This window comes from Centroberyx affinis, unplaced genomic scaffold (genome assembly GCF_046629955.1).
Source record: "Centroberyx affinis isolate AG114_WGS23_722 - 3 ecotype Tasmania unplaced genomic scaffold, CSIRO-AGI_Caff_v1 ptg001026l_1, whole genome shotgun sequence".
Taxonomy (NCBI): Eukaryota; Metazoa; Chordata; class Actinopteri; order Beryciformes; family Berycidae; genus Centroberyx; species Centroberyx affinis.
Window position 1 is genome coordinate 157,501 of NW_027279586.1, and position 13,123 is coordinate 170,623.

At 41.2% G+C, this 13,123-nt stretch overlaps 1 protein-coding gene across 1 annotated transcript in view; it reads right to left on the reverse strand.

The window, feature by feature from the left end:
* gc2 (guanylyl cyclase 2) overlaps positions 1 to 12,828 on the reverse strand; it is a 22,007-nt gene extending 9,179 nt beyond the window's left edge. The window contains exons 1-14 of the mRNA XM_071522775.1: positions 12,271 to 12,828; positions 11,506 to 11,634; positions 11,032 to 11,211; positions 10,089 to 10,206; positions 8,785 to 9,086; positions 8,032 to 8,163; positions 6,983 to 7,086; positions 6,172 to 6,290; positions 5,299 to 5,383; positions 4,432 to 4,528; positions 3,763 to 3,864; positions 3,071 to 3,151; positions 1,237 to 1,413; positions 91 to 247 (exon numbers count right to left, since the gene is read on the reverse strand). Coding sequence (XP_071378876.1) covers positions 91 to 247; positions 1,237 to 1,413; positions 3,071 to 3,151; positions 3,763 to 3,864; positions 4,432 to 4,528; positions 5,299 to 5,383; positions 6,172 to 6,290; positions 6,983 to 7,086; positions 8,032 to 8,163; positions 8,785 to 9,086; positions 10,089 to 10,206; positions 11,032 to 11,211; positions 11,506 to 11,634; positions 12,271 to 12,828 — 2,341 coding nt within the window. The remainder of the gene's footprint in view (positions 1 to 90; positions 248 to 1,236; positions 1,414 to 3,070; positions 3,152 to 3,762; positions 3,865 to 4,431; positions 4,529 to 5,298; positions 5,384 to 6,171; positions 6,291 to 6,982; positions 7,087 to 8,031; positions 8,164 to 8,784; positions 9,087 to 10,088; positions 10,207 to 11,031; positions 11,212 to 11,505; positions 11,635 to 12,270) is intronic.
* Between the last annotated feature and the right edge of the window lie 295 nt (positions 12,829 to 13,123).

The following is a 13,123-nucleotide window of genomic DNA, read 5'->3' on the forward strand; positions in this document are numbered from 1 at the left end:
TTCAATCTGCTTCAAGATGGTTTCTATTCTATTCTATTCTATTCTGTTGTGTTCCATTCTGTTGTGTTGTGTTGTGTTGTGTTGTCTCACCCTCTGCAGGCGGCTCCATGTAAGGAAACCTCTGTGCGTCCAGAACCTCGTTGTAGCCGTAGTCGGTGATCTTCAGGACGAAGCGGCCGTCCACCACACAGTTACGGGACTTCAGGCGGCCGTGACACACTCCGCGGTGGTGCAGGTACTTCATACCCTGAGGAGGAAACACACACGTTAGACTGATTTCTGTTGGCAAAGAATACATTTTCCATCTTATTTACAGGAATCCAGAGGAGCGTAGTTACAGTAGGAGGGAGAGTTATACACACACTCTTTCACACTGCAAAAAAAATATTAAAGCACTTCAACTTAAAAACATGTAAAAACTTGTCAAAATGCAATAAAATATTGCTCCTAATTAGGGCTGGGCAATATATCGATATTATATCGATATCGTGATATGAGACTAGATATCGTCTTAGATTTTGGATATCGTAATATTGTGATATGGCATAAGTGTCTTTTCCTGGTTTTAAAGGCTGCATTACAGTAAAGTGATGTCATTTTCTGAACTTACCAGACTGTTCTAGCTGTTCTATTATTTGCCTTTACCCACTTAGTCATTATATCCACATTACTGATGATTATTTATCAAAAATCTCATTGTGTAAATATTTTGTGAAAGCACCAATAGTCATCCCTACAATATTGTCGCAATATCGATATCGAGGTATTTGGTCAAAAATATCGTGATATTTGATTTTGTCCATATCACCCAGCCCTACTCCAAACGAGACACAGTAAAAACATACCAGCGATTATTACTGCATATTATTAGTATTATTATGCTTATTACTTGTGTAACATATTTTTAACTGGTGATGTTATAATGATGATTTATAATGTGATACCTCATAAAAGGAGAGAGAGAAGAGAATGAAGAGAATGAAACAACATCATTACATCATCAGTTATAAATATGTTACACCCCTTATTAAGTAATATTGACTGGTTAACGTACGATAACAATGTAATGTTATTACATTTTCCTTCTTACATTACAAGGTTTTATTACAATTTCAACCAATTTAGAGGGACATTTTATCACATTATCAGTCCCGCCCAGATCTCCCCATCCCGTCCCAAGTATTTAAACGGTCCCTCCTCCCATCTGTTCCTTTCCTCCCATCCCTCCATCTCCACCTTGATGAGGTCCAGCAGCAGCGACGACTTGAACATCCAGTCCAGCTTGACGTCGTCGTTCAGCAGCAGGTCCTCCATGCTGCCTCTGGAGCAGAACTCCGTCACGATGGCGAACACGCCGCAGTCGTGGAAGAAGCCCAGGAACGGGTTGACGTTCTCGTGCCGGATGTCCTTCATCTGCGGACCGGGAGGCAGAAGGGAGACGCTTCAATCAAACGGTTTCATCAAAGATATCAGATATAAGACACTCCTCAAGTCTTAGTTCGAGCGTCCAAGCCGCCACTAAGAGTATATTAGGATTTGATATTGAGTTCACTTGTCTCTCTCTCTACTTAGGAAACATATCTAAGGAACTGGATACCAGAGACAAATATTTACTAAAAATTCTCATGGTAGCAAGCAAGAAGGCAAGTACAAGACGCCGGCTTCTTAAAGAGCCTCCCACCCTGAACCAATGGATAGATATTGTAAACAGCATATACAGTATGGAACGTATGACATTCAGTTCAAGATTACAGAAAGAAAGGGGAGAAGAGCACTGGACTAAATGGGATACATACCTGTCTAACAAAGAGTCTGACAACTGAAACTATGGTAAATGCAATTGTCAAACACAAAAGTGAATGTGAATGAAAGTGTACCATTCTATGACTAACAATTCCTATGTACATCATCCAATGTAACTGAGTGACCTCATGTTTACTGTGTTATAAAAGTAAAGTATAAAAAAAAAAATGCGTTGGACATATATTTGGGACTCTAACAGTTTAATCAAAGAGTTTGGTTGGATGATTTTTTATTTTTTTACACTTTTTAAATGTTACTTCGCCTGTTCTTGTGTCCCTTTATGGTGTTGGTTGGTGTTCTTTCTGTTATTTTCTTTTTCATGACCCTAAGCTGTTTCTAATCACAAAACTAGTGCAAGTTTTACTTGTTTTCACCCACACACACACTTTTCCACACTTTTATTACCCTCGTGTCCAGTGGACCCGAACACCACATATCCTTCCATTCCTACTGAAAACCACAGAATCCTACAAGGGGGTCGGATCTCAATAGCCTATGTTGTCCTGGATGATCTATATCTCTGGTTATGTTTACCAGTGAACAAATATTCTCTGTACCAATTGCAGCGTTTTTTGTTTTTTTTGCAGCAAACAAGCCAGGTACAGGACACCTGGATCGACGTGGACAATATTGAACTGCAGGCTGGAAAAGACATCTGGAAGGAGAGGGTCGGGGAGTCGGACACTGTGCCATACACTCTCCGAGTAAAGGTTGAAGGGAACCAAATACTGTAGTGGACATTCAGGAGGAGGTGGAGTTGTAAACAGTTGGAGTCAATGAGGGGTTCTGAGTTCACACATTTAAAACAGTTCTTTTTTTTGTTTTTGTTTTGTGTTCTTTTTCATAAAGAGTATGGACTCATTTGGAGGAGAAGTGTATGTTTTTTTTTATGTTTACAGGGGATATGTATTGTTTTATAGGTGTTAAAATTGAGAAAAACATCCCATCTTGGTTATGGTCAGAGTTTATCACGGATGACATGCTTTTTTTGTTGTGTCTGTGTGTGTGTGTGTGTGTGTGTGTGTGTGTGTGTGTGTGTGTGTGTGTGTGTGTAAGTATTGCTGGAATTTCCTTTATTCACAGTGTTACCAGTTGTGCCAGAAAACCATTTCAACCAAGGATCAAATCCCACCAGAACCTTCTCTCCTGTATCTTCCCCACTCTTTGTGTCTCAGTGAAGATAACTGAATATGCCTAAATGACTACTAAGATTTTTCCTCCTAAAAATGATATGAAACCCACTTTGCCTCACACTGCTGTGACTCACCAGGTCAAACGCGTCGCTGGTTTTGGGGTTGAGGCCCCTGAAGCTCCCAAAGGGAAGTCTCTTCAGCCACACCCAGTCGCCCTGCAGGAGAGAAATACAGAAATAAACAATTTTGGTGATTTTCATATTCAAAACTGCATGGTAGCAGACAGTGATGATATCTATTACTGTATTCGATAACAGGAATTGTTCGACTTGGGGATTAACAAATATGTGTAATTTGCTAACCAAAATGGAAACGGCTAACGGAACCCCACTCTAGTTAAAAGCCTTTATTTTATTTATTTTACATATAATATGAAAAGTATAAAATTATAAAATTATAAAAGTATAAAATTGACCAATAAAGCTTTGTCATCACACCCTGACAAAGGCTCATTCAAGCTGAAACGCATCGGTCAATTTTACTTTTCAGATTGCCAAAGTAAAATAAAGACGTTAAACTGTTGCTATGACAACAGAGTGCCTCGGACCCTCTTTGGTTTTTAATAAAATCTTGCAGTACTTAATCCAAAGGGCACCTGTTAATTGCTTCCTGCCATGTGCGTTTCTGTTGCCAAGTAGCGCTCCCAAATCTTTGGTCTTTTCGACTTCAAAAGGATGTTAACATTTAACTAAAATCAGCAGGTGACAGTCTGTTCAGAGTGTTTTTGTGCTCGATGCCAGAGAACCAATCAGATTCTCCGTCTCACCTCGTAAATGGCGACGTTGGAGTTCTCGTAGGTGGCCGGGGACAGGGTGGAGACCGGGGAAGTGCTCCTGAAGTCGCTGGTCCTGCTGTCGTCCAGACTCAGCTTCTGTAGGGAGGGAAAGTTGTGAGGTTTGGATGTGATTTCACCTTTTTCACTTCGATTTCTAATCAATTTTCCAACCTTTCAAGTTTCTGAAACAACCGACATATCGCCGGTGACAGGTGAAAGCCTTGTGTTTAGCTTGACTAGTGTGCATTTTTGAGTTTATCTAATTGGTTCTGGAAAGGTTTCACGAATCCAAGAGGATGAAGAATTTTCTCAACCCATAGAGGAGCATGGACTCTTTCAACTTCAAGTTAAAACACAATATGAAACCTGAGACTTTTTTCCCTGAACTTCCATAAAACATTGAAATTATTAAATTAAATTCAATAATCAATTCACAGCAAAGCCACTAATTGACCAATAAATGACTGTAGATGGTCGATATCACATTAAAATGGAGTGTGATCCCATTCCCTATGCACTGACAACCATCTCAGTAGCAGATCTATCACCAAAATTATCAATTGTCTTGGTATCGATTAGTTGATTCCAGTCTGCAGGGGTCACAGCCGGAGTCAACTCAAACACCCCTAATGCTCCACTGATACGATATCAAAGTCTGACCTTGTTGCTAAGCGACGGGTTGATGAATGTGACGTCGGCCAGAGTCAGCAGGATCTTGTTGGGACCCCTGATCATTTGGATCTGATGGATGCGTCGCCTGGGCAACAAGAGACAAGGGGAAGACAATGGGAGTGAATGATGCATTGTTGACAAACCGTCACACAATGCACCGTAACTAACTAACTAACTAGTGGCTATACATGAAGAATAGATTTAATAGGTGACTGGTGGCAAGAGAGAAGGAATGAAAAACAACCAGAAATGATCCACAAGTTATTAATAATCTCTTTTAATTCAGTTTTCCTCAAAGGGATGGGGATGAGGGGGGTTACTTGTATGAACTTGTACTTTTTTGAGGTTTTTTTGAGAATGTTTTTGAGTTTATTTTGACTTAAGTCTCAAACTTCACTACATCCAAATCAATCCAAACTTATCCATTACAGACTACAAATTGTATTGGCTTCCGATAAGCATTGAATCAGAAACTGACCAATCGTATCGTTGACTGAATCAGGTTAATTCATGCCTTACTTTATCTATGCAGTTTATTTTGTAAAGTTACTTTTTTCCCATTAAAAGATTCTACCTCTTACTTTTACTCAAGTAGAGTTTTACACCAGTAACTTTACTTCTGCTTAAGTAAAAATTCAGAAAAGTAAGTAAGTAAAGTAAATACTTCAACTGGTGTTAAATATTAAGTACTGATATTCACAGGGAAATATGACTTTCAACTAGAACGTACAGTATCACTCTATAGCTGAAAAAATCCATACTGTCTCTGAACTCACTGTGCAGTTCCTAAACTTTACAAAACCTGGACATCATCAAATTAATTTTTCATATTTTTCCAGTGTTTCCCAGCCGTACCTGATGCAGTAAGTCACAGCCGCAGCAAAAACAGAGAAGGCGAGCGCTCCGAGTAACATGCTGAGGGCCGAGAACAGATCCACACCTGGAACAGAAAACCAGGGCTTTCAACCCAAAACTCCAAATATCATTTTGTCAAAAAAATGTAGCCTGGCGTTCATTAATCAGCATTTTCAAAGGTCTCAAGATAGCTACTAAATTAAATAGCTATTAATCCCTAGTATTGTGTCAGTGCAAAAAAGCGGCCCTTCTTGGGATAGAAGTCTGAGTAACATGAAGATGATTCTTACTCAGTGAGGACAGCAACTCCAAAAAATAAAGTGCAACATATTTACTCTTAAAATGTCTCTGTATTGTTAAGAACTGACACATTTCAACATATTGTCTTTGTCAAAGTACATGTTACACAGGCTGGCTCCTCCTTTTCTTTCTATAGAAGAAAGTAACAGTACTGAAAGAAAAGTTTTCTTCATTTAAATAATAATCCATAATAAATTTAAAAAGTCTAATGACAGCGTCCCTTGTAGGAAAGTGTGTGTCACATATTTAAAATGGTGTACCAACATCTCATTTCAGAATGGAAATATTTAAATACTAAAGCTTAAACGGCTTTAGTATACAGTTTGTAATACAGTGAAAATATTTGGACAAAATGCATTAGTTAGTTGTGTATATGAACTGACATAAACATTTCTATATAAACAGGTTTTTGCAAGTTTGTGTGTAGGAGGAGTCAAGAGTCAAGTCAGGTCAAGTTTATTTATATAGGCTTTAATCACAGTTACAGTCCCGAACAACCAGAGTGCATGGATGTATGTGTGTGTGTGTGTGTGTGTGTGTGTGTGTGTGCGTGTGTGTGTGTGTGATCCTCACCCCCAGAGCAGATGATCCCACTGGTGAACCAGCAGGAGGAGTCGGTCCTGGGTCCAGAGCCGCGAGGGAAGTGGATTTCTCTACCCAGGAACTGAACCACGTTGGTCTCTATATCGATCCTGTCATCAATCAATACGATCAATATTAGAAGATATTAATACAGCGGTAACACCTGAGAGGACGTCCTTTACTGCGATTATGGGTGGGACGCAATGGGTTTGATGAGATTTTATCTCTCGACCCAAATCTGAGAATATTTTTATTGTTAGATATGATTTTGTCCAGAATCCCATGACTGTCTGTATTGTAGGTAGAGAGATAACAGAGAAACTAAATCAGTCTTTCTTCTACATTCTATAATTGTGTTAACTTCTAGTAAATGAAATAATGCTGTAATGAAGTTTAACAATTCATCAGTTTGCTGGGGACCCCCTGAAACCCCCTCAAGGACCCCCTGGTGGACCCCACGTTGAGAACCACTGGTCTAAGCCACTACTGGATGCTAACTCGACTTTTTCCCGCCAATCTGAAAATATAAAATTGGCTAATTTGATGTTTTGGTTTACAATTTAAGGGATTGTTATTAATATTCGATACAGTCGAAAATATCGTGATATTCTCGAAATATCGTGATATTCAATATTATCAAATATTGGCCCAAGCCTATTATCTACATACAGCCTGCTTTGAGTTTTCTTACCTCACCTGCGCATCATTGAATATTTTACTACACATTGTATATCTACTTATCTCTAATTGTTCCAATTGTGCAAATAAGGAAATAAGAAATGCTAAATCTCACTCCTCATACCTGTATGTCGGCTTCAGCTCCCAGGAGAATCCGTCAGTGTCCAGTATGAGATAGTCCAGCAGAGCCGCTCCAGAGCCATTGGTCCTGATCGGGTGGCTGAAGCCCTGCAGAGCAAATAATCCACTGTTACGGTCGGTCGTTTCAATGGGATTTTATCATTTGATCATACATTAAATGATGGGTCTGGATCCAAAACAGGTGAGTGCCATATAGCCTAATATAAAGAGCTGGAGTGTAAAAAATAATGTGAATTTAAATACAGCCAGGGAAATGCATAGCCTAATGACAATTTTGTGTCAGTTTTACCATTCATTCTACATCTACTTACAGTACCATTCATTCTATAGCTACTTACAGTACCATTCTTTCTATATCTACTTACAGTTCCATTTATTCTACATCTACTTACAGTACCATTCATTCTATATCTTTGTGTGGATACAGTACATAGCCAAGTGATGATAAAATCTCCAAAATTGCATTGAAATATGTGAACATGATGCACATATTTGCACATCCTATAACGGTATGTACAGTCTATATGCTGTAAATTCACATATTGTTTCTTCATATTCTCATATCCTTCTCATTTGTTATATATTGCATATGTATTGATGTTTATATGTATATGATATGCATATTTTTGGTATATTTTTATATTGTACATATTCTGCATTCATTTTTTCTTTGTGTCAATAAGTTATATTTCTCTTATTTTACACCTTCTAACAATACAGTAATCCATATGTTTAATTTTCATTCATACATTCCACATAACACACTAGGATTGAAATTGTCGGTTGTGTATGATTATAACCCCCATTTGCTATTTTCTGATTTATCAAGTTTCAACCTTATTGTAAATGCCCAACATGACAGCAGCCATTTTTACCCAGATTTCTTGAACTATAAGTTGGGAACCAAAACATTTTTCTACTATAAAGGCTTAATCTGCTGAGATTCTCAGATTCTACCTAAATGCTTTTCCAGTTCCTCTGAATATTTTGAACCCTCAGTGTAACTGTGTGTCCATCCTTCCTCCTCAGTACCTGGAAGTCCAGGTTGCGTGTGTGTCGGACCAGGTTTCCCCCGGACAGCCACTCCCTAGACTCCCGAACCCCATGGACCGCATGGGCCATGAACAGGACAGAGTTGTAGATGGTGCCGAACAGAGGAGACACCTGCAGCACACACACACACACACACACGAACACACACACACACACACATGCAATGCAGAAAAACAATTTGTTGGACAAGCAGTGATATAATGATATAAGCCATGTTGCCTCTTAAGGACTTTTATGGACTCATCTGTGTCATCATCTCGACTCTCGATGTAACACATTTCGTTTTCCTGAGATAACAACATAATTTGCTCATTATCTCGAGATAACAAAGTAATGCGCATAGACTAATTATGTCATTATCTTGAGAAAACAAAACTTTGTATTCCTGAGATAATGAATTAATTTATATTTCCATCTCCGGTGCTTTCCTTTAGGATGCTTCCAAGCAGACATTTATGTCATTATCTCGAGAAAACAGTTTTTGTTATCCCGAGATAATGAGAAAAATTATCTAATTATAATGAGATACTTTTCTCATTATCTCAGGTACACAAAATCTGTTATCTGCAGATAATGACATAACGCAATATCTCAAGAAAACAAAGAAAATTAACTCGTTATCATGGGAAACAGTTTAAATAAAACGTATGAATAAATGTCCTCAATGGGCTTCCGTACCAGTCGACCTCTAAATCCACTCAGAACAATAAACCTCCCTCCAGGCATCGTTACCTGCTGCGGCTTCAGGTTCCTCGCCACCTCCCCCCGGTCCATGGCCTCCCTGTAGGCCTCGTAGAAGGACATCTTGGGCGAGTCGATGGTGACGGTAAGCACGGCGTCGTACGCCCGCAGCAGCTTGCTGTTGCCCTTCAGGGCGGAGTAGCTGACGTTGCGGTAGGGCAGGCTGTACAGCAGGGTGTCGTACGGCACGAACACCAGCGAGCCGTCGATCATCCGCATGTCGTAGGCCGTCTCCAGCAGCAGCTTCTGGGGGCCGCCGCCCATCAGCGCCGAGTGCATGCACAGGACCACCACTAGGGGGCAGGGCAGAGGAGATATTTAACGCTTAAACGCACGGTATGTAATTTCTGCCGCTAGGGGGGTCTCTCAGTCAAAACAATAACAAAAGACGTAGTTTGATGACGTCGTGAAGTAGCGTGGGATCATGGGAGTTTTTTTTTTTTTACGGGGACAGCTTCGGCGACAGAACGCGCAGCAAACGGGAAGGAATAATCGTGATCCGTCAGGAGTGAGCGATAAAAACGGGATTTCTCAGGGTTTGAACATTGTTGGAAACATTTGGGATAATGTAAGTACACAACTCAAAAAAATATATAGGTCTAGTCGTTTTTAGATATTTTCATGTGGAAATGTTACATATTATACCTTTAATAATAATAATAATAATAATAATGATAATATAATAACTTTATTTATATGTCACTTTTCTAAAATAGAAGGTTACAAAATTCCTCACATTAAAGCAAGGGAGGATAAAATAATACAAACACTGCAACAGAAAAATTCATTTTGTTAAGACAACATAACGTAATGAAAAAAAAGTCTTGCTCTGTCCTCAAATACTGATTGTCAGTGTGCTATGGTTTATTCATGTGAATGAATGAAGGAATGAATGAATGAATGAATGCCTAGATGTGGAAAAGAAGAACAAATCCTTAAATAGTTGCAGTAGTATTAGTATTAGTATTATTAGTACTAGTAGTAGTAGCAGCAGTAGTAGTGGAATTAGTAGTGGTAATAGTAGTAGTAGTACTAGTAGCAGTAGTAGCAGTAGTACTAGTAGTAGCAGTAGTAGTAGCTGCAGCAGCAGTAGTAGTAGTGGTAGTATTATAGTATTATTGATAGCATTATAGCAGTAGTAGTAGTAGCAGCAGTGGGAAATTCCTTCATCAGTGAAACACTAAAAGTGATACAATACACAGAACAAAGCAGAGTCAGTACTCTAACTGACAGAACAGAACACATACAGTAACATACAGAACATAAATAAACACTTTGACAGTATTGGTACTCACTCCGTATGTCTCTCTGCTTGCGGACCTTGGCCAGAGTTCTTCTGATTGCATGAGGCGTGTTCTCCATGACACTGACCAGTCTGACCGGCATGCCATGGCTCCTCAGGGAGTTCGCCACCTGCACCGGACAGACAGCACACACACTCACTGTACCAAATGACAGGTAAACCAGTAAGAAGCAATTTCTCTTTCCATGAAACAGATTGATAAGCTCCAGGCGAAAACTCTGATCCCTTATTGATTTCACATTTTAAATCCACTTCAGTCATGAAATCCTTAAGACATTTGAAACACCAGTTTTGCAAAAGCGGGTGCAAAAAGGTTAAAGACTAATATTTTATACACTAAGTGTAATGCACAACATTGTCAGACATAGACTGAATAGAGACTACAGTTAAAGTATAAAAAGTGAGACCAGGATTTAGTGAAAACAACGTGGCATGTGCATGCAAAACTAATAAAAAAAAGATCCATATTTCAGATCCATATTCCACTTGTGATTGTTTGATCCAGCGATAATGCAATAAGTGAAAATCAGTGTAACATGGAAAGGTGTTGTCCTTTGATACCCAGCCTCAAAATGCTGCATTAGACAATAGAGGAACTCACACACTGATTTGCTAGAGCATAAAAAGCCTCAAAAAAGGAAATCAGGGAGCTGATGGAGAAAAAATTGCTCAAAAAGTTCAAAATAGTGAAGAATAATAAGCAGTAACTGTTAGTAATTATGTACTTTTGAGCACTTTTTTGTCTTATAGTGAATAACTCTTCTTTGAATCTCAGCTCTCTAAATTGCTTTTGTTGGTTTTTTTTTAACCCGCAAATCAGTGTGTGGATTACATGAAGAAACCAACAACTGTTCCAGCAAGAACCAGCAGTATCAAACTCTCTCATTCAGCACTCAAAATGCTATAAGAATGTAAGAAATAAAGATAATGCAGACCTTGGTGGCGGTCTCTACCCAGATGTCGTCTGAGGAGGAGATGATGCCAACGTGGGCCCACCTGAAGTGCTGCATGATGCTGAGCAGCACCCAGGTCGGCCTGGGCATGGAGCGGGCGAAGGTAGGGTGACTCCGAACATCGTCCAACTCATATCCAACACAACCCCAAGGAAACAACGCCTGGAAGAGGAGAGGAGGGGAGGAGAGGAGAGGAGAGGAGAGGAGAGGAGGAGAGGAGAGGAGAGGAGAGGAGAGGAGAGGAGGGGAGGGGAGAGGAGAGGAGATAAAAAACACTTGCTGAATTTCAGGATAGGTTTATCACCATTTAATTATTAAAAGCTAGAGAAAATCCAATCATGGCATCTCAAATCAGACAAAAATAAATTATGCATGATGGCACACATACTGAAAATACCCCCCCCCCCCCCCCTACACACACACACACACACACACACACACACACTCATCACCTACTTTGTTCCAGCCTTTGCTCAGCATTGAGGCAGCTTCACAGTAGCCGGGGTTGGCCGGCCCGATGTAGCCTGAGGCCTTGGTGTGGAAACCCAGGAAGGCCTCCAGGGCCCTCGATGTCTCACATGGCTCCTGGAGAGGAACAGTGACATCAATCAATCAGTGAATTAACCGACCAATCACTGACAATACACTAATCAACAACCAGCCAACCAGTCAGCCAGCCAGCACCCCGGTAATGATAGACTAAAGCCCAGGGGAAACTGATGCAGAGGTAAGGAGAAGGTAACTAATATTATAAAACCTGGTGCCAGCTCTGCCTGTGTGAAATGTTTGTATAACTGCAACACCAATCTGCAGCTAAACAACAAGTAACAGCACATTGGATTGGTGCCTGCTCAGTGGTTTAATCAACATCAAGTCTGGGGACCTCCAGGGGTCCTTGAGGGAATTCCAGGGGGTCCCCAGAAAAATGACCAATAGTTTAATTTCACTGTTATTTCACTCCTTAGAAGTTAGCACAATGACAGTATGTGTAAGGATGACTATTTTGCTCATACGTTTCACTCTCCACCCTGTAGGTAACTATACACCTACAGTGTATAGTTACATAATTCTGTAAGTCTAACAACAAAATCTTATTAGATGGGGTTCCATATGACAAAATATTAAATGTTATTAAATGCGGTCTGTGGTCCAATGCGGATCCATTTGAGGGGTCCATGATGTGAAAAAGGTTTGGGAACCCCTGTTGATCAAACCACACACCTGCAGCACAGCATAGTCGAAGGTGGCGGCGTAGGCCAGCGACGGGTCCCTGTTGATGCGGTTGACGGCCAGCTGCGCCGCCACGCTGGGGAGGGCCTTGGCGAAGAGCGGGTCGCACCCCCAGGGCCCCACCACCCCGACCCGGAACCGAGCCGCCTGGACCGGGCCGGGCAGCGAGCACAGGGAGGCCAGGAGGACCAGGAGGAGGAACCGCGGGAGACCGTGGCGGGACGGACGGAGAGGGGGGAGGAAAGGAGGAGGATGGGGCGAGGAGGGAGGAGAGCGTCGAGAGGGGGAGGGAGGAAGACGGGAGGGAGGAGGAGGGGAGGAAGAGGAGGGGAGCGAAAAGGGAACGAGAGGAGGAGAGAGACAAGGAGGGAGAGGGGAAGGAGAGAGACGGGGGACTGGAGGGGAGACGAGGGAGAGGTGAGGATGGGGAGGGAGACAGGAGGAGGAGGAGGGGGAAGAGGGGGATTGTGGGTAGACGTCAGGACTTTTGTGCGGCCTCTGCTTCCATGTCTGAGGCGAGGCGAGGAAGGCACGGTGCTGTCGTCGCATCTCCAGGCTCACCGCCTCCAGCGCTCACAAGATCCTGGAGGACGGACTGACAGAGAAGGTCCAGGCTCCCTGGAACCAAGGAGCAAGACAGGAGGAGTTCATTTCTTTTCTTTTAAAAGGGGCGATAACTGGCAGCTATCACAACATGGGGATTTGATAATGCTGTAAATACCAGTGACTCGATTACCAATGACTGAATTTCCTGAGATTTCCAGCTTTCAAAATTCACTTTCCGGCTCATACTCCGGCTCAATTTTTCCTTTTTCCAATGTGTGAATATATATACAGTATGTGT